At 42.5% G+C, this 21,909-nt stretch overlaps 1 protein-coding gene across 3 annotated transcripts in view; it reads right to left on the bottom strand.

The window, feature by feature from the left end:
• PDLIM3 (PDZ and LIM domain 3) overlaps window positions 1-21,909 on the bottom strand; it is a 41,932-nt gene that overhangs the window by 1,464 nt on the left and 18,559 nt on the right. The window contains exons 2-7 of one of the 3 annotated variants that reach the window (XM_075610148.1): window positions 18,736-18,887; window positions 18,217-18,301; window positions 12,446-12,513; window positions 9,965-10,228; window positions 4,063-4,193; window positions 1,714-1,822 (exon numbers count right to left, since the gene is read on the bottom strand). In XM_075610148.1, coding sequence (XP_075466263.1) covers window positions 1,714-1,822; window positions 4,063-4,193; window positions 9,965-10,228; window positions 12,446-12,513; window positions 18,217-18,301; window positions 18,736-18,887 — 809 coding nt within the window. Of the gene's footprint in view, window positions 1-1,713; window positions 1,823-4,062; window positions 4,194-9,964; window positions 10,229-12,445; window positions 12,514-13,133; window positions 13,322-18,216; window positions 18,302-18,735; window positions 18,888-21,909 lie in introns of all 3 variants that reach the window. The other 2 variants (XM_075610149.1, XM_075610150.1) reach the window with 2 other exon arrangements.

The raw sequence follows: 21,909 nt of genomic DNA, 5'->3' as shown, positions 1-21,909 counted from the left end.
GTAACTGCTTAATCAATCATATTCCAGGACTACATTTCCCACAATGCTGTGCAAGAACTGAATTAAATAACCCGGAGCAAGCAATCTACTACAGGAGAACAGATCGATCTGTAGTTTAGCTCATCACTTGTCAGTGTGCAGATTGTATTGATGCACATATTGAGTGGGAAAAAATATATATAAAAAAAACAAAAATGGCAGCTTGAACAACAGCTTTAAAGGGGAGAGCGAGCAGGGGTTTCCCTGTTCCTGTTTTTTGGGGGAGGGGCCTGCAACTCATTACAAAAGTGCACCGTGTATAAAGGAACTTTTAAAGTGGACTAATTCCATAAAAGGACATTAATCAAGGGGATACATTCAAATCAAAAGTGTAAAAATATAGTTGTACTGTGCCCTGTCTCATCAACACTTACAGTATATGCTGTGTAAGCCTTATCATTGTACGGTTCTCTGTTTCTCCAGGGTGTTAAGAACCCATCTCTTGTATGAGCATTTATACAGGAGGGGAGGAGGGGGCTGCGATTAATCGTCAAAGTGGCTTACAAAAGTAGTGGCACTGTGTTTGATTGACAAAAATCGACATTTATTAAACATTGGGGCAAATGTTTGCATTTGAGCAATATGTCCGTTGAAAAAGTAGGAAAGGTCGGATGTTTTTTTCGAAAATAAATCTCATCTCCCCATTACGAGGAAAGGGAAATTGTACGTTTGTAAATAAAAATAAGTGGTACTCTGGGTATGGAAATATGAAAAGGAGTGGTGCTCCGTACCTAGTACCAAGTACCATCACACGTCGACCACTGGGCGTGAAAGAAACTTTAACAACATATCAACGGTATACATAACAAGGTACAGGGCGGACGCAACTTTCAGAGGAATTACCAGGACAAGTTAGTTTACAACGGGAGGGTTGTAGTCTAAGGAGAAATAGTAATAGATTCAGGAAGCAGCCTTTCAGCAGAGATGGTAAGCAGAAGTAAAGACACACAGTGAAAGAATGTTTGGGACGGACACCAGGGAACCCAACAAGGGTAGAAAGTTGTGAATAAAGGTTATAGATCTGGTAGAGTCTATGAGATTACTAGTAGTGACTGGGTAGGTCAGTTGACCCTTATCAGTTGTTAAATTCTCTGCTTCCTGCATTCCTGGAAGTGAAGATCCTGAAGCAGGTTTCTGTAACCCCTTGCAGAAGTATCAGAGGAAGGTTCCACTAACCATAAGTAGCACTTTTTTACACTACATCACCTTAAAAAGGAGTCTTGTTGACAGACAGTGCACAGTACTAACTGGTGGGCAGGAGATTTTTTTGGGGGGCGCAGGCGGTTGCAGAGGTCCAGCGCTCTCCCCCACGACATTTAATTTAAATACCGGGGGACCGCGCAAGGCCTCTGCAACCTCTACTTACCGGGATTCAGCCGGCTTCAGCACTCATGACCATGGCAAATGACGCCTCGGGGTCATGTGACATCACGGTTGCCCTGGTAACGTGACGTCAAATGACGCCGCGGGTCACGTGACGTCACACAACCCCGTGGCGTCATTTGACGCCGCGCGAGGTAAAGAGGGGGGGCGCCCAACGGAAAAGGTAAGGCAGGTGGGGTGTCGCAAAAAAAGTTTGCGCGCCCCTGCTGTACATGAAACTCCATAGGAGGAAACATTGTAACTGGGTGAAATGAATATACTCCCCAAGGGCAAATCTTCCCCATAACTTACACGATGCCATTCCCACACTTGTCGCAGAGTGGCACTTTCTGCACTGCCGCTGCTCCTGTGTTCGGCTTGGTGAGTGGGGCTCGCACACTTCTGGTGCCTTCAGGACGATCTTTAGAAAGTAGCAAAATGCATAATCCCAGTTATAGCGGTTTTCAAATGCAGCAGTTACTTGCAGTTTAACCCCTTCTGTACTGGGTGGGCTTACAACATATAACACCAGCATTCAAGGGGATAAAAGAGCAGTCCAGGGAACAGTATTGGAAAGCGCACTGTATTTATCATTTGAGATAGAATTAGAAGATGGGAGCAGTTAGTGCCAAACGTAGCATTGGCTTCCCTGTCCCAGACAGCTTGCAATTTGCCTAATTAAAAACTAATAGACACAGAGTCATGTGTGTAGTCATAGTCACATACGTTTTTTGTGCTACATTGTTACTCCGGGATAATAGAGCGTGCTGAGGCTGAACAAGGTGATTACTTAGAAAACAGAAATACAAACTATGAGTGGAATACAATTTAGATAGTTCTACACCGTGCACACCCTTTTACTTTACATATGTTACAGCCTCAACCCTTGGGAATAAATGACAAACACCGAAATGAAAACGCTGGCAATATCGCCACTAAAATAGAGATGATGAATAAAGTTTAACTTTATTTCAGTGGAGGTGTTTACGAAACTTTCTTTTCAAGGAAAGTTCGACCTGCCAATGTATTGTGTCCAAATGCAACATTCCAAGGTCCAAGCTCGCTAAACTCTATTCAATCAGGGCAAATAACGTGACATTGACTAAACCAGGAACGGACGTTATTTGCCGAGGCTAACGTTGTACTCCGGAAACAAATGAAATGCAAAACTAATGTCCATACTAGAACTAATTAGCCCAGGCCTAACTTCACGTTATTTCAGGATAACACCACATTATCTTCAAATAAGGTTATTTAAGTCTCGGCGTCATTCTCAGCCACACACTGGAATTGCGGTTTTGGGGGAGAGAAGAATAGAGTTAAAAAAAAGCAGGGAAATAACCTAAGTTTTTAAAGTCTTACCTAACCTGTTGTTTTTCCCATCCAGACAGCGAAAGAGGGCTTTGCCTATTGTATTTGTCTTTTTCCAGTGTATGGATGAGAGGAACGCCAGGTGCAGGTTTGATCGTAACATTTTGATGTTATTTTGTGTCTCCAACATTAACAGAGCTTCTAGAACAGGGGATTCTTATGCTGGCGCTTCATTTGCATATCATTTGTATCTCTATTTCCCTAACATTCGTTGTTTATATGTTTTATCGTGATGTTAACATAACGCTACTTTCTTTAGTGTATAAAACTTCACCATTAACGTGACATTAACTGAGTTTAATGTCGCACTAAATTGCATAACGGAGTTTAGTGCATTGGTGGGCAACAGGGGGTATGACGACGTCTTAAGGACGAAACGCGCAGGGTGTGTTTCGGATCATATTGAATTTATATGCTATTATATGCGCATATATCAGCATACTGGCATTTGGATCATATTGAGAGCAGAGTATATGCATTGACCCTTATGGATGCAGTGTTCGCCAGCGGAGAGGAGTCAGAGACTGTCTAGGAGCTCCCGCTGACGTCACAACTCTCGCGAGATTCCGGCTGGAGTGAGGAAGTACTCGGTACACATAGGCGACGCGATACCGAGACCTGCAGCATACGGTGGAGCCCCAGGACGCCTATTCTGCTAGTATCCTGCTACTGTTGGCGATTGAGTATTATTCATACTTGCTTATGTTCCTGTCACGTTTGTGAGTGCGCATTTTTATTTTTTCCAGTTCCATTTACATTTTTCTATTTACTACACTATGAGTGCGCCTGTTGTTTTTTGTTTTTTCCATATATATATATATATATATATATATATATATATATATATATATATATAGACAGAGAGAGAGAGAGAGAGAGAGAGAGAGAGAGAGAGAGAGAGAGAGAGAGCGCTAATATGTGGCATGTATGTACTGTACAGTGGTATCATGTTGCCTACCACGGATTTAGTGAGTCTGGGCCTAACTTTTAATTTTTTTCAGAAAAGTATGACTGATATGTGTCTTATTATCCATGACAACAACATGAACAAGTTCAGAGCCAATCACAGGTGTATGAGGCATCTATTCTAGAGAAATGAGCAGCTGTTTGAGCACAGTGTAATGGAGCATTCACATTGGGAAATAGCAAACACAACATGTCTAATTCACGTGGTAATCTGATGATATGTTAAATGATTCAGTGCTGCTCTTTTATGGTAATATAGATGCACAGTCTCGTTGTGGTGGAGAATTAAACACAAGTACATATAAAATATTCAAGACTGCTAACCAGAGTCATCCAGGACCATGTCCTGCAGCACCCTGAAGGAGCCAGATTGCCTAGGTTGGCTTGGATGTTCTGTATCGTCATGAAGAAACTTGTATACATCTGACTGAGGCCCAGAGCCAGGGACCGGATCGCTGAATAATAAAAGAAGGGAGAATTCAAAATGGTCCCAGAGAAACAACAACATATTCGTTTTTGAGGAACACTAATTCCTGCAGACTGATTCAGGACATTATAGCAGACATGCCCCTAATACTGACTGACTGGTATACGATGTAGGGTGAGGCATCGATCACCTATGTTTACATATAGATATATGCTCCCCAAGAGCTGCTCCCCTCTGCACAGAAACAGCATGCTAAAGGCTAACACCTGGGATTGCTTGCAATGTGCTTAGTCAGCGCTGCCCTTTGTGTTGCCCTGGACGAAAGAATTTGCATAGCACAGCTGAATGAATTCAGAACCTCTTCCGCTTACATCTGTGTCACCCCAAAGAAGGCAGCTAAAGGCAGCGGAGGAGGACTTCCTCTTACATCGGGGGGCAAACTGTGGTCATGAGATCACTGCACAAACCGTTAAAGGGGTCCCAAATGTTGATGGAAAGTAACATGCCATTGTCTAATTCAAACCGATTACATTAACAGTGGAAATATGAATGATTAAATAATTCACAGAAACATGTTTTCATTTGGGATTACAAAAACATCCTTTCCAACAACAGAAAATGGCAGCCATTTTATATACCCTTGAAAAAAGAAATACAAGCAAATATACGTGGCGCCCAACAGTTTAGAAAAGAAAGAAATACAATGCTTACAACCTCGCTGCCAAATGTGCCACTTGGCATTAGTAGAGAACACCAGATGCATAGCTCTCAACTACACAACAGCCTCAGATTTTTAACATTGGAAACAATCATATTTTTCTTGATGTAATGCTTTCTTTGATAAACTGTTGTGCACATTTTGGTAACTTCAAAAATGAATCCCCAATTATTATATAGAAATATATCAAGGATGAGCAAGAAAATGTTCACATATCTCAACTAATCCAGAGAATAAATCTAGTACATCTTGGGTAGGCCAGTAAAAAAAAAAAGGGAAAATCAACCAAATATAAATTGATGTTTTATTCAAATTTATTTGAAATGACTAAAAGTCTCTAGATATCGCATGAGAGACTATCGCATCCGATTTAGTCTATTTCTGACTCCCCCAAAAATCAGAAATTTTAAACAAAAATCCTACGTTAAGCCATCCAAATAGTTATCAAGCCAAAGGCAGGAAAAGCCTTACGTGATCTAGTCCACATAAAAGGTTCCAAAGCAGCGATTGCGGTAATCTGCCATTCAAGTCAATGGGAGTTAGCTTTGATCTGCCTCTTTGGAGCTAAATGTATTTTTTTGGCTGTGATCCTGTTTGGAATAACATAATTTAGATGGGGATATATAGAGCTACCTACTTACGTTAGCAATGTATATAAAAGTAAAACATAAGGGCTATTATACCTACTGTAGTTAGTCTACCTTCTTCACTTACACTGAACCCTCAAACCTCACTTAATTTTAAACTTGTATTCCATATTTCCTAACCATATATGCTTCCCTTGTGTTTAAAAAAATATGTTTTTTTATTCCCTAACTGCATTTGGTCACAATCACCTCTGCTGGGTTTTCCATGCATCCAATAATATGTAAATGGGAAAATACTTAAAATTGTCCCGAGCACACTCTCCTGATATATATTTATCTGTGATCATTACAAAGGCACAGTCAGGTGCACATTTATGTGGAGTGTCCGCTTTTTATGTTTGATATATATCTTACTATATCATAAAGTTCTGTCCGCCCCTCAGTGAGATATAGCTCAATGGCGACATTATAATGCACATAGCCTGGTGGTAGATATGGAGAGTCAGATAGCTATAAAGTTTAGACAGAAAGCAGACAAAGAAAGAGAGTGTCAGTTGACATGTGAGGAGAAAGCAAGAATGCTGGAGAGGGAGAAGAAGAAAGAATTGATGACATCATAAGGTATTAAATGAAAGAGATGCAGTGGAGGGAGACAAGGTAGGGATAGAGGAATGGGGGGAAATAAAGTGGGGGATAGAGAGAAGGAGGAAGAAGATAGAAAATGTGGGGAAAGAAAAAAGTTATAACCATCATTATTTTGCCGAGGGCGGGGTTGGCGAGCAAAACGCGCATGGGCTGGACCCTAGTATGTATATGTATATGTATCTCTCTCTCTGTCTCTCTCTATATATATATATATATGTGTGTGTGTGTGTGTGTGTGTATGTGTGTATATATATATATATATATATATATATATATATATATATCATCATCATCATCAACCCTTGTCAATAAATTGCTGGATGAAGGCCTCCCCAATGATTTTCCAGGTACTACGGTTGCAAGCCTCTCTTCTCCAAGTTGCCCAACTAATTTTCAGATTTCCTCCTTCCACCTTACTTTTGGTCATCGTCTGGGTCTTTTAATTTCCCTTGGAATCCAGTCGAGTACCACCTTTGTCCAACGATTGTAAGTTAGTGCAGCCCACTCCCATTTTCCTTTCTTCACCATTGTGATGATGTCACAGACACACGCTTCTGAGGTGTAGACAGAAATAAATGCTTTTTCATAATCTATGAATCCGAAAATATCTGGCAGATCATATTCATTGCTTTGGGAAATTACTTCTTGTATGAATTGGATGTGGTCCATACACTGCGAAATCATGCTTGCTGTCTAGGGTGGAAGAAGTCCAGGGTCTGTTGCAGCCGATTAGCGAGTATCTTCAGAAAAAAGTGATTGGAAGTGGGCTGATTGGTCTGTAGATCTTCAGGTCTTCTTTGTCTACTTTCTTGTGTATGAGGATAACTATGGCATTTCTCCATTGCCCTGTCATTCCTCCATTGCCCTGTCATTCTCCTGTACTTCAAGCAGCATGGGAAGAGTTTTGCAAGGATTTTCTCTACTTCTTCCCAAGCTTCTTTCAAGATTTCAGTTGTAATTCCATCTTCCTTATGAGCCTTCCATTTTTCATGGACTTTATTGGCTTTGCCACTTCTTCTGGAAGGACACATGGTACATCATCTGTGGTTTCTTCTCACTCTTCCTCTGCTGGATTATGCCCTGTATTATCTGTGTTTCACGTAGAAGTCTTCAACCCTCTTTATGATACGTCTTTTTTCAGTGATGATTTGCTTCTTCCCAATCACTGATTTGTCTTCTTTATGCTCCGTAGTCTTTTCTGTAGTTTCAAATACAATCTTCATAAGCTCTTCATAATTGTTGTTGTCTTCTTTTACTAGCTTTAAATTAAGATGTAATTTGCCGCGAACCAGTTGGCTATCACTCCTTGTGTCAAAACGGTTAAGGACTGTGCAGTCTTCAATCACATATTTCTTGTTAGCTAGGATATAATCAATTTCGTTCTTGATTTTATTAGGTCCATTCGAAGTCCATTTTCTATCTGAATAATGAATTTATGATGTATGTTTGTATGTATGTATGTATATCTTTATTTATGTAGCACCATTAATGTACATAGCGCTTCACAGCAGTAATACACGTGACAAACATATACATAACAAATAATACAAATAACACATAAAGGGAAGAAGTGCTTCAAACATAAAAGTAATATTTAGAAAAAGTAGTCCCTGCTCCGAGGAGCTTACAATCTAATTGGTTGGTAGGAAGAACGTACAGAGACAGTAGGAGGGCGTTCTGGTAAATGCGTCTGAAGGGGGCCAAGGTTAATGTATGAGGTGTAAAGTATCGGCCATGGAGATACTCATATGCTTCGTTAAGCAGGTGTGTTTTAAGGTGGATCTTAAAGGTGGATCGAGGATACTAGTTGGATATTGAGGAGAAGGGCAATCTAGAAGAGTGGGGGAGTCAGTGAGAAAGGTTTAAGGCGGGAGAGGGCTTTAGATACAAAGGGGGTAGAGAGAAGACATCATTGAGCAGACCGCGAGTTGGGATGGTGCATAGCGAGAAATTAGGGCTGAGATGTAAGGAGGGGCAGAAGAGTATAAAGCTTTAAAAGTGAGGAGGAGAATTGAGTGTGTGATGTGGGATTTGATAGGAAGCCAGGAGAGGGATTTCAGCAGGGGAGACGCTGAGACAGATTTAGGAAAGGGTAGAGTGATTTTGTCAGCAGCGTTTAGGATAGATTGTAGGGGAGACAGGTGAGAGGCAGGAAGGTCAGATAGCAGGAGGTTACAGTAATCGAGACGGGAGATAATGAGGGTCTGTGTCACTTTTTTAGCAGTCGAGCAACAGAGGAAAGGGCGTATCTTTGTAATATTGCGGAGGAAAAAATTACATGTTTTAGCTACCTTTTGAATGTGATAGGCGAATGTGAGAGAGGAGTCGAGTGTGACCCTTGGGCATCGTGATTGTGCTACTGGGTGAATTATAGTACTTGCAACAGTAATGTGGAAGGAGGTAGTAGGGCCAGGTTTGGGAGGAAGTATGAGGAGCTCTGTTTTTGCCATGTTAAGTTTAAGTCAGCAGAGGGCCATCCGGGATGATATCGCCGAGAGACAGTCAGAAAATTTAGTCTCTACAGCAGGTGTAAGGTCAGGGGTTGAAAAGTAAATTTGTGTGTCATCAGCATAGAGGTGATATTTGAAGCCATGTAGAAGTTTTCACATTCTGCAAATTCTACCAATCTGTGTCCACGTTCATTCCTGTTACCATAACCATAGTTACCAACTGATGCTTCATCTTTTTTTTGGGCACCAATCTTTGCATTGTAACCTCCCATGACCTTGGTGTGTCAAATATCTATGTAGATACTGTATATATAGAACATAGAAAACAGGAACTATATAAATATATGTATGGCTCTGGGGCATATTGGCCATTGGAAAAGACTCTCCTGCTGGTTAATACAGTGGGTTGAAACAAAGGCTCAATTTTTAATGTTTCAGATTTATATAATAATGTAGTTAAGCCTACATCTGCATCACCCCAAAGGCGAAGGTTCCCCAAGAGCTGCTCCCCTCTGCACAGAAACAGCATGCTAAAGGTTAACATCTGGGATTGCTTGCAATGTGCTTAGTCAGCGCTGCCCTTTGGGTTGCCCTGGATGAAAAAATTTGCATAGCACAGCTGAATTAATTCAGAACCTCTTCAGCTTATATCTGTGTCACCCCATAGACGGCAGCAAAAGGGTTTTACCGCCATTCACTGATGTTACAGCTGCACTGTTATAATTCCTAAACACGCCAAACTTCTCGTCCTTCTGTACCTCATGTTTCCACTTGCTCCTCCTTATAGATTGCAAGCTCCTTGGGGCAGGGCTCTCCTTACCTACTGTCAGAATATGTGTTAATGTTTGTTATTTTATTGTCTTTGGTCCTCTAACCCTATTGTACAGCGCTATGTTGGCGCATTATAAATAAATGATATTAATACTAAGTTGATGTGGGTGCCTAGATCTGTATTTATTTAATTGCAAATGTTTTACATTTTATGTCACTGCAAGGTTTTAAAAAAAACATACCATTTTATGTTTTTAATAATACAGTCTGTATCATGAATGATACATTCTGCAGGTTGTCTGTGTGAATTCCAGACAAATGAATACCTTGAGTACTTACTTTACCGTCCGTGCACAGATGAAGGAACCAATGTTGCTCTATTTCTGAGATGTTTTGTGTAGTTTCAAACATAGATTTGCAATAAAGAAACATGAGGCGTCACTTATCGAAACGAATGGTTGGTTACAAAGCTGACACATTTGAGAAGCACCTTCCAAAAAAGTAATTCAACCGTGATAAAAACACTCATTTTCATGTATGTCACCATCAGACAGACTGCACCAGAAGTGATTTCAATCCAATTTTAAAGAGATTTCTATGTACATGCATTCGTTTTCACACTGTATACCTCATTTGGGGCTTCTCCCCCAGGATGGTAGAAACCTGCCCCTGTAGACTTTCCATAATATTGTCATCAGAATACAGCTGCATAGGGGTATTGAACTGAGCGTGCACAATCTTCACACCGGGGAGCTCCATTTCCAGGGGAATGTTAGGTGCAATCCTAGAAGCAGCTTTCAGCTCAGTCGGGTCTATACCGCTGACGCTGCTTGCGGTGGAAGGGGTGCTGCGTCCACTGCCGGGGTCAAAACCCGAAGGGGTGCTGCCTCCACTGTGCCAATCAGCCAGAATACAAGGTGATAGAGTGAGGTTCGGTGCAGGGAAGTGCAGGGGCATAAACAAAAAAAACAAGTGCAAAGATGTTAGCGAGGCAGGGAGGAGAGAGGAAAGAAGCACTGAGAACATGCGTGACCTCAGGAGAGGGATATATGTGAACAGGAGGGGAATTATTAAGCAAACATGCAAACAAGAATTCTGTTACTGGCAGGGAAGGAGATAATTCAGGTTCAAAGCAGCAGTGCCAATTAACAAGATACACTGGGGTGGCAATAAAGGGGAATCCACTGTAAGATATTGTATACTGTAATTGTTGTGTTTAGGCCTGAAAACCACACTCTCAATTGATGAACGATAAATTCACAGAGGTTGAAGATTGCTATTCTCTGTGTTGTTTGTGGCACCTGTTGCATTATATTTAGGGATTCCGGTTTTAGGTTTTAACGGAAAAACACAGGGGGAAAAAAACCCACTGGCTGATCATCTTGCACTTTCGGTTAAAGCCGACAAACACCAGAAATGAAGCTTCCTTTCCTATTACATTCCGCCTGTTGTAGCAGTCCCCGTCCGCAGGTCGGAGATGAAGGCATCCCGGGGGAGTATGGAAACTAAGGAATAGTGCACTGATAAACACCAAATTCAAATGCGTGGCAATTGTTTTTTTGTTTTTAAATGATTGTTAACACTGCCAACCGCCAGTTAATTAATAAAATGAAAACACACAAAAAATAACCCACTGATTTTATGAAAAAAATTAACACTGGAAAACGGAATCCCTAATTATAATTCCCTGTATTGTATTGTCTTTTTTTTTAAAAAGTGCTGAGTACCCTGTGGGGCTCTATATGAATAAATCAAGATAAACAAATACATGGCAGGCTACTTTTTCTTATCTGCACATTTATTTTCACCACGCCGAAAACTGCAGAAGCTTGTTAAAAAAACTCAACAAAAATTGAATGTATTTGTTTTCTGCAATCAAACACAATTCAACTACTTATTTAATGCATTTCGACCATTGTATTGCTCAAGCCCAGCTTTGGAGTATACTCAAAGTAGTAGAACAATTTCATGCATGTGCAAAACTTTGTGTGCATTTTAACCAATGCACAAATAACTCTATGTTCGCCACTTGCTGTATTTTAGAATTGACTAAACCCTGCAAAAGCAGAAACTTCAAGAACAGCGATTGCTATGCATATCCTGTTAATTGCATAGTGTGGCACATTGAACATATTCTACTATTATAGTTTGCAGCAGTATTAAAACACTGCGGCACAATGATATGTAAAGAAATGGTTCATAGGGAACTCTCACTTCGTCATGGAAAATAACCCACAGTGGTGTATATACAGTAGTACTAATGAGAATTGATATGTTCTTGCAAATCCACACTCCCTGAAAAGTCTAAGGGACAGAAATAAAGGCACCACCTACATTTTTAGCACTAGTAATATATTCCTATTAAATCAATATAGTCCTAAATGTCCAATTAAATAACAGAGACATATGCCCTGTCAGGGCCGCCATCTTTGATTGACTCTGAGTTTGCTCCTGTCATAGTGTACTAATAAACAGGAGCATCTTTCCCAGCAAGAGAAGCGCCCCTTACAGTTTGCAGGTGGGGAAAGAATGAGAGTGGATTAGAGGACAGAACAAGTCATTATTGTACTATCCCAGGAATATTGAATTTCATTCTTTAACTAGATTGACAGGGGACGGGAACCGGGACAAATGTCCTGGGCCCGGCTGCTTCAAGGTTCCCGCCCTGCCGATACTGGAAGTAGGTCCCGACCAAAAGTCGGGCACAACTTCCATGATCGTCCGGTTGGGCCCACCTCCATCGTTCAGCTGGGCTCTCCTCTGTAGCTGGGGCCTCAGTATCGGTAACACCTCTCTGCTCCACAACCCTTCCGCTCAATCCCTCCTACTCAACAACCCAGTGCCCAGGTCAAGACTCAGTCCTGGTCACCGTTCCGTACAAGCGGTTGAGGGTTATTTAGATTGGGTTTAAGTGTGTAGCAACCATGTAGCAATCCAGGCACAAAAATCTGCAGCATGTTACTTGTAGGTGGGTATCGCACAACGTGTATCTGGCAATTAAATAAAACCACAAAAAAAACACCACACGCTACACTATTTATTTTAGTTATCTTGACTTGTACTTTTCACATGCACACAACACACAACACACAAAGTAAATATTTATAACCTGCTTCGGCCTGGGAGTATGAAAGGTTTAGGCCGGATATTATGCTTGTGCTCAAAGTAACCCAAATCCTGTGGGACAGAAAAAAAAAAGGTTTTGAACAACACGTGTCTCTGTAATTATTATTATATATCTTTTTTGCACTTCAGAAAATTTGCTTGTATTATTTTCCCCCCGGGAAAATATAAAATGGCTTCTATTTTCTCTAATAAAAAGTAAGGTTTTGTTGAGTGTAAACTAAAAAAAATGTTCTTTGGAGAATTTATAAGGGATAAGAAGAGAATAAATAGTACACTCAAACTTAATTTTTATAGAGAAATACAGCTGGAATACGTTATTACAAGTTTATGGCTGATGGGAATAACTACCTCTTCCCCAAACCCTGCAAACGAACACACTGCACTTTAAATGATACACAATGGGTGTTATTAATTAACCTGCAATAGTGCCGATTGGGGCACTATCTCATACAAACTCCCATTGACTACAGTTGGTCGTGATCGGCACGTATGCAAATGAACAAATAACCTCCATTATCGCTTTACAGTTTCATTTTGATGGTCCCTTAAAAGGTAAACGAGCCTGTAACACATCTGTGAACATGAAAGAACTGTTTAAAGAGCTGGACTGTTGTAGAAAGAAGAAGTAACCATTAAAACACATTACTATGCATATAAAATACAGTACTTACATCTGGTCTACATTAGGAATAAGACCCCGCATCTGTCCATGGAATGCATCTTTTATGTTGCCAGATGAATAGAGCCCAATTGGAGTGTTATAGGAAGAACTCACTACCTGTTTTTTGTCACCAATGTTTGCTGCTGCTACAAAAGGCTGTGCCCTTCTGTTATGAGCTGCGCCAATGGGCTTGAATTCCTGTATACATTTGGACAAAACACACCAAACTACAGTTCATGCGGATTAAACACACAAGCAAAACACACAGATTATATAACACAGAAACTGAGAGCAGAACCACCCCCCCCCCCCTTCTTAAGATGCTTTGGGTTTTCATATTTAGCCTTGTGTCTGTCCTAAGCATTGTTGAAGTTCCTTAATATATTAGTCTCTCCCACTGTTGCCATGATCCTATTCCGCCGATAAAAACTGGCTCCCGGGAAAGAAAGTCGCATTGCACCTGAAAACTTTACGCAACCCCATCAGGGCAAAAAAAGAGCCATCTAAGAGCTAGCCATCTCTGCTTTAACCCTAGAAGAAATTGAAATATTTCTAACGTCAACATTTTTTGCAAACATTTAAAAAAAAAAAATACTTAATATTTTGAGGGTATTCCCTGCCTTTAATGCAGCATTTTGTGATAGCCAAACATAAATGCATAGCTCATATTAACCCTACTGATCCACATTTTAATAATGCGTGTGTTGTTTGTATCATTTAAAAAAAGTTAATATTAAACTGTGTTAAAGTAATAAGTAAAGAAAGCACTTTTCAGAATCACGCCATCTTTAGAATAGAATGTTCAGATCTTAGAGTTCTATTGTCTTTACATTGTGCTGAATGTTTGAAGGGTGTTGTAGCATTCAGCGGGTGACCTACAGTGCTTGTATGTGACCTATACTATGTTTAAAAAAGGGAGATCACATTTGCAGAGTGGGTGGGATTGGTCTTATAAATAAAAAAATGTGATTACTCCAGGCCCAGTATTTACCCGAATCCCCAGGACATGGCCCCTAGCCATTTGAGAAGGGGTGATATTCAGCCGGTCCACACAGGTTCTTCAAAATCGGTTGTTAAAATGCTTACTGTTTCTGAGAACCAGTGCAGCACCGGCAGCCGATGCTAAATATTTCCCCCCTCCCGTGTATATTTCCCCCCTCCCGTGTCCGCTGCGCTCTTAAGCCTCGTCCAGGGTGATGCTGAGCGGGCGGGCGCGCTGGCCGCGATGAAACACATTGCTGCAATGTGTGTGGCCAGCATGAGCGAGGGCCTGCTCATGCACGGCACTTAGCTGCTTGCGGAGGTAAGCAAATTTGATTATGCTGGCGCGTCACGTGAGCGGTTCGCCCAATGAGGTCATAGCCACGCCCCCCCGACACGCCCCCGTGCGCAACAGACGGTCATAAATCACCCGGCCCAGCACAGTGCGTGACATCAACGCGCACGTGCGTCAGCGCGCTCGCTCCCTGCCTGGCCGTAGCCTTAATTATGAGGTGCAACTATTCGGTGCTCTGTGGTGATGCACGGGCGCTGAGTACCGGAAAATCAGGGCGAGGGGAGGGTGTGAGAGTGTGGGGGGGGGGGGAGGGGTGTGAGAAGGGGGAATGTCTGTGTGTGAGAGAGGGGGTGTGTGAGAGAGGGGTGTGTGAGAGAGGGGTGTGTGAGAAGGGGGAATGTCTGTGTGTTTGTGTGTGAGAGAGGGGGGTGTGTGAGAGGGGTGTGTGTGCGAGAGAGGACGAAGAGAAAAGAGGAAGGGGAGAGAGGGGGAAGAGAAGAGAGGTGGGGGGAGAGAGGGAGAAGAGAATAGAGAGGAGGGGGTGAGAGAGGAGAGAGACGGAAGAGGAGGAAGAGAGAGGTTGGGAAGACAAGAGAGAGAGGTGGGTGAGTGGTAAGGGGAAAAAAAGAAGGGGTTAGAGAGGAGGGGAGAGAGATTGAGAGGGGGCGAGGAGAGACAGAGAGAGATAGGGGTGTGACTGGAGGGAGGAGTGTGTGAGAATTAATTTATGCTCATTACTAACACTTCACAATGTATCTATAGAATGTAATTTATAGAAAAAAATAGAAGGAAAATAAATCCTTGGAAGGATGCGCTCTTGAGTATCTATATCCTGATAATGAACACACTGCAGTTTAGTTGGCACTATGTCTTTTTCACGATAGGCCGCAGAATACGTGTTTCTATGCGTTTTATGATGCTGTGTTCTGCGCAGCACCGAAAGCTTGAGCTTGTGGAATCTGATGTTAAATTGTTATATCACCTCTTGAGTGATTACATGGGGACATGGTGTTAACATGAATCACTTTTATTTTAAGCCTTAACCTTATGGTCCAAGCCTTAAGTCCAATTAAGTCAATGAGGCGTTAGTGTGAAAATGGTCCAATTGGTCGCATCGGTGGGTACAGAACAAGCCCCTAAGTCTAAATCCTTCTTTTTCTATAGGTGCCATTTGGGATTTAAACTTTTACAGATTTGCACTAATAGTTGCAGAATAAGGAGAACTCTGCCTTCTCTCCCTGGAGGGGCCAGAGAACACAGCTGTGCAAGGTCTTGCAGATCCTTTAATCACTGAAGAGGCTAAAGTAAACATTTACAGAAACCCCATGTCTGTATATGTAAAAGGAAGATTTGGTAGGCGCTCTGCTAAGGCAAGCTTGTGTTCTGGTATTTCAGTTAAGTTACCAGAAATGTACTATTCATATAGTTACAATTTGAATACGTTTTTCTTCCTTAAATAAAACAAATCACTATATTAAAATGAATTATTTACTTAGATCTGACAATGTATGCAGGAATTTTACAGGCCCTATGGATCCTTGCCTTCACAAACTCAGACTTTAATATATGGTCACTGAGACACAGGGAGAGAAAGTGACCGGTGGGGTCCCTGGACATGATTTGTGATCCCCCTGACCTCTGAGATATTTGTAGTTTTTTTGTGCTGGTATCAGACACAAAAAAACTACAAATGTGGCCACAGGTCACCAAGAGAAAGTTGGACTGTCATCTCCTGATGACGGAGCTCGGTTAACCCCAGTGGCCATGTGGTGTCCACTGGGGCATTCTTTCCTGGTGGAGAAACTAAGCTATATATTAAGAACCAGGAGTTCCCTGGATATTGGGTGGCCACGTATCATCTCTGAGCTCCTCCCCCATTTTTCTGGTCACCCTCCAAAAAACGAGCAGTGTGCACTGAGAAGTGGGACTTGAACTCTATTGATATAAGTCTGTTAGTCCCATAGAAACCTAGAAATTGATAACAGATAAGAACCACTTGGTTTAGTTAGAATGAAATTGTTTATATCCACTTAGATATGATCTCTGCTTCGATTATTTCTATCTTGAGCTTATTAAATGTAAAGCAATTTGTCCCAGGCTTCTCAGAATAAATGTACACTGCAAGAATATGTACTGTCTGGTGGATCATATAAGACTCACATAAAAGTGGTATTGAATAGGATTTTTTTTTTTAAGTTTTAGTCCCCCAACTAGATTTTTGTGTTGTTATCTTTGCATATACTGGTCAGACCTAGATGAACTCGGGTTAAAATTACACACATTAAAAGTATGGTGTAAACTGGTTGAGCTTCCCATCAAGTGTTCATGGTGAAAGATACAACATTAGGGGGGGGTTATTCTACAGTATATCAGCCGAAGCGGACAGTTGGCCCTGTGAATGTGCCCCTGAGAATGTGCCCCTGAGAATTTGCACCGGTGAATGGGATGTTTAATATTGTCCTGAGCAGATTTCACAGACATGAATATAATATATGTGTGGCAGCAACTTGGATTTTTATTATATTAAATAGCATGAAAAATATGTGAAAGCATTTGTAGCCTAGGCATAATTTAAGAAGCTTTGTGGTGGAGGTTTTTTGTCACTTTTTTTACCCACCATAACTTAAGTAATGTATGGTGGATACCTATCCAAGCTGCAAAGCCAGTATAACCAGCCTCACACTGATGAGACCCAGAAGGTTGAAACAACTGTCTGTGGGTAGGTTTACTACCCACATCTTAACCCAGGCTGTGCTGAAAAGCTGTGCAATGCAGCAAGCATAAGCTTATAGGGGTCCATGTCAAAATGGATTTGAAGCAAAAGGTTGCACTGTGTGCTCATTTTCATGTCACTTCCCAGAATCCCTTGCTGCAGTGGAAGCACTGTATGCTGGGCGATAATGGTGAAAGGCAGAGTTGAAGACCTGTCTAAGACATCCAAATGAGCCCATAGTAATATTTCCATTTGTATATTTATATATATATATATATATTTTACCTTACTCATACTGGGGGTACTCCAGAACTGGACATCATTGCTTGTGCGCCAATGGGTAAAGGACAAGTGACCCCTAATCTGTTGACCTGCTGCGATGTTAACTTGTATAATGTGTCAGATATGTACAGTGATGTCCTGAGCTAGGCACTCCTGTGGTAATAGTCATTAGTTATTAGTAAATAGCCTTACTGAACGGCTTGTCTTTAAACCTATGCGGAGTAAAGCAGGTGATTGTTACTTTGACAAAGCACAGTCAGTATCCTTTTAATACAGTAAGGGAGTCCATCTCGCTCACAATATCGTATGAGCTACATTGCATTACAATGTTATCCATGCTATTGGTTAATCACAATGGGGAAACACCTACAGAAACAAACAGTCCAGCTTATTTTTACACTGTACGTACTCTTGTTTTTTCTTTCAATACATATGGACTAGAAAAACCATGTCAAAGTAACCAACTTTACACATCTCCGTACAACCTGAAAAGTGCACGCTTATGGAGTCCCAATGATTTTGCCCTGCTTGTGGCAGCATGCATGCCCACAGGTTTAATGTATCATTTAAAGGCGGTAAGTGAGGACATCTGTGTGCTTCTGTGTGTCATAAAGTCACTTTTTTCTACTTTTCATGCCTTCATTAAATCAACGCCATTATACTTGCTTAACGAGAGCTACAGGACAGTAAAATCAAAGATTGTCAAACGCATGACTTTTTTTAAATCCTATTTCTGGCACATTATGTAAATAAAGACCTCCATTTGTATAATTGTATAAAGTGACATGTCTAACCCTGATACACCGGCATTTTTTTTTTTACCTGTGGTTCAGCTTCCAGGTTTATTTTGAAAGGATGTGATTTGCCGTCTTCACAAACTTGAGGAGACCAGATCCTACTGTCCGCTCTATGGATAATAATGGAAATGAAAATGACTGTACATTTTCTATGTAAAAAAACAGAATAAATGTGCTTAAATATCCCAAGCCTACAGGCGGCAGAAATGGGAACCCGCCACTGCTTACTGCCCATTCAAGTCAATGAGCTGGAAGGGGACTTCCAGAGAGACGGAGTCTTACGGCAGAAGACAAATATGGACCGTCGTATATTGTCACATTTATAGCAGGAAGAGTGACCGGTCCTGGCAATACATTTGTGTCCCATATATTCATGACTTGGAACTGTACTGTCGGTGTGCTCTGTGTTGTGCACGCTTGTCTCTCCAGGTGTTATGTGAAGGTGGGAGACTTTGCTACATCGCCTTCCTTGAAAAGTGTGCTAGGCTACTTATCGCAATATGGAATGTTTCTGGGTGTGAGCAACGTTCCATTAGAATGATACCTGTCAATCTTCAGACAGAGTTGATCTGCTGCCGCTTTAATCCTGTCCTGTGCCTCATCGTGTGTCATGTTGTCGGTATTGTAGCCGTCGATAGCTAGAATCATATCGCCAGGATACAAGTTAGCCATGGAAGATTTGCTTCCTGGAGTGATCTGAAAGAAATAGCACAATACACGGCTCTGAAACCTATATAAAAATACAGGCAGCAGTAGACAATGCAACTCTCGCTGATTTCCTGCGAGCCTCACAAGTTTGAGGTAAGTCTCCCTGACTTTTGGAATAAGGGCCTATTCTGCCGTATCGCACATGCTAAATCACGCGATTTGACAAGGCACACAGCAGCGGGGGAGGGGGTCAATTGTGATATCGCCAAATTCTATAAGATTTCCCGCTTCAAAAAATATTGTCTATTGAAATGACACATTCTGAGCGAATAAACATACAGTACAAATCATGCGATTTAACGTAACATTCGTAGGGAGATCACTCAACACAGTCACATTATATACACTGGCCATTTTACAATGACGGAAGGGGGCAATGAGCTCTTTATTCCATTTTTTAATTCTTATGTTAATATAAATATATATATATATATATATATATATATATATATATATATATATATATATATATATATACTATCTAAAGTGACCGGCTTTGCAAGGGTTGCAGTAATCTGGAGTCATAAAGCCCAGCTTCACACGGGTCTCTCTTCCTCTCTCCCTTCACCGTACTCCCCTTCCCTTACTTTACTTTAATACCTTATGACAGGGGTGCGCAATCTTTTTCCCCGGTCGGCTCGCCCCCCCCCTCCTTGTGCCCCCCCACCCCTCTGTACCTTGGCTCGAACGTGAGTAGCAGGAAGGGCTAACCCCTTCATTACCTTAGTGGTAGTAACCGCTAAGATAATGGAGGGGTTAACTCCTCCCGCAACCCCCCGCAAAGCCTAAACACCCACCATGGGCCAAATACCACCTTCACCCACCCCCGCTACCCACAATAAACCTGGCACTGGTACTGAACCCCTTCATTGCCTACCTGAAGCTGCCTGTATTTTTATTGCATTGGATTGAAGCAGGGGGTCTCCGGAGCTGGTAATAATGCATATCAGCTCTGGACACCCCTGGCTTCAATCCGATGCAAGAATAATACGTTTTTCTTTCTAAGTCCTACTGCAAATCCCATGAAGAAATTGGTGAGTAGCTCACTAGGTGAGAGCCTCGATGTTCTCATCGGAGTTACTAGAATAGGGTGATTTAATAAAAAATATTAGAGTTGAGCGTATTTTTGAGCTCCCGCTCGATGTGCTTGAGCAGGAGCGACACCACTGGGGGAGATGCACTTCCCGTGCGAGTTTGGCAGGTCATCTGGGCTTTCTGAATAGCAACCTTGCCAAATTGTATGAGAACTGCTCAAAAAGCACGATGAGTTAGTTATCGAAGCAACTGAATAGACCCCTATGTGTATTATGATGTCACCTGTATGATGTCATGTGCCAGATACATAACCTACCATTTACAACACCCAGTGGCTGACTTGCCTGAGAAATTACAATAACTCTTACGTTTCTAGCAGCACCCCCTGCCCCCTTGGAGTGTTCGAGAGGCTCCAAACCATGACAGTTCACCTTATTCTGATACATAAAGTAATACTTCCAAGTTTGGTTGTTCTAAGTCTAATAGTTTCGGCGTACATTATAAGACACACACACAGACAAACATTCTGTAATATAGATAAGATATATACATGTAGCCAGGTTCCCCCTGCCTGTCAACCCCCCTCACCTTGCTGGCGATCGCGGGGGGGCCGCTGAGCCCAATGGCGGTCCCGTCGGCCGATCGCAAGGTGGGAGCGGTGAGGATCCTGCTTCAGGAGGGTTGCCGAGGACGCGCGCGGCCGGTTGCCAGGGCCGCGATCATGTTGCGGGGGCTCCCGGCGCTCCCGAAGCAGGGCGAGAGGGCACCGCCATTTCCTATGTGTTGCGCATGCGCAGTGAGTCCCCGCAGGCGGCGGCCAGCCAGGGACATTGCGCATGCGCAGTGATAGCGCGCGAGAGGCAGCCAATCAGCAGAGGGCTCTAGAAAGGGACTACATATCCCATGAGCCTAAGGAGCGCCCCACATGACCCCAGGGAGCCAATAGGGCTACCGCATCTCCCTGCAGAGGAGATTAGATACATTTCGCGGGCTCTGAGCACGTTAGTCAGTCGGCGTCAGGAGCAGCTAGGGGAAGGTGGTAGGGTGCAGGAGTCAGTGACTCCCTGCACTAGGCCAGCAGCCCCCTAGGCCCCAGATAGCCCTGAGTCACCAGTAGCTTTGAGTGTTTCAGGGACAGGCCCCAGGTTAGGGACCCTGCCCCTTATTATCCAGAGTCAGTTAGGGACACAGCGGACGCTGCACGTCCATTCAGAGGTTTGGGCTCAGACCTCCGCCGCCGCTGCAGCAGCCATCCGGGTGGGATCGCCCCGGACGGTAGTTCCTGAAGTCAGCTGTCATCGGATCCTTTGTGAAGCTCCTTGGCAGGCCCGGGCACTGGAGTGCTCGGCAGGTAACCATCACCAAGTGCACCAACTATACTATATTATACTCACACGGGACTAGTGGCTGCGCAGTCACACATATCTATCTCACGTGAAGGGACATATTGTGTGGGGTTACTGGACACGGGGTGGGATCACCCGGTGAAAGGGGATAGCGTCCTGCGAGACGCAGTAGTTAGTGTCTCCTCTAGAGAGGGACATCTGTTGATATATATATATATGAATAAGTACGTTTGCTACAGTAAAGTTATTGGTTGTTTACATGCTGTGTGTGATATATATATATATTGTCCTGCGACGAACCACTCCCCCTCTGGTGGGAGCCATCGCAGGTGGAGGCGCTGCACCGTTGCGAGGTTACTCCTATTATTTATACGTGCCCCAGGCTCCCCGTGGCGGAGGTTTAGGCCTCCTGTGAGCCTAACAGGTAAAGCACCACACCTGGTAACATTAGTATCCCCGCACACACACTATATGCGATTGGGTGGGGGAATACCTGTTACATACACATATACATAAATACATATATAATCCTTGTAACTTGGGCAATTCATTCTATTTCCATTTGCCTCCCTGCCACCAAAATTAGATTGTAAGCTCTATAGAGCAGGGATTTAAATTTATTGTTAGAA

This window comes from Ascaphus truei, chromosome 1 (genome assembly GCF_040206685.1).
Source record: "Ascaphus truei isolate aAscTru1 chromosome 1, aAscTru1.hap1, whole genome shotgun sequence".
NCBI lineage: Eukaryota > Metazoa > Chordata > Amphibia > Anura > Ascaphidae > Ascaphus > Ascaphus truei.
The sequence above is the reverse complement of the archived record's forward strand: the minus strand, read 5'-3'. Positions and strand labels throughout refer to the sequence as shown.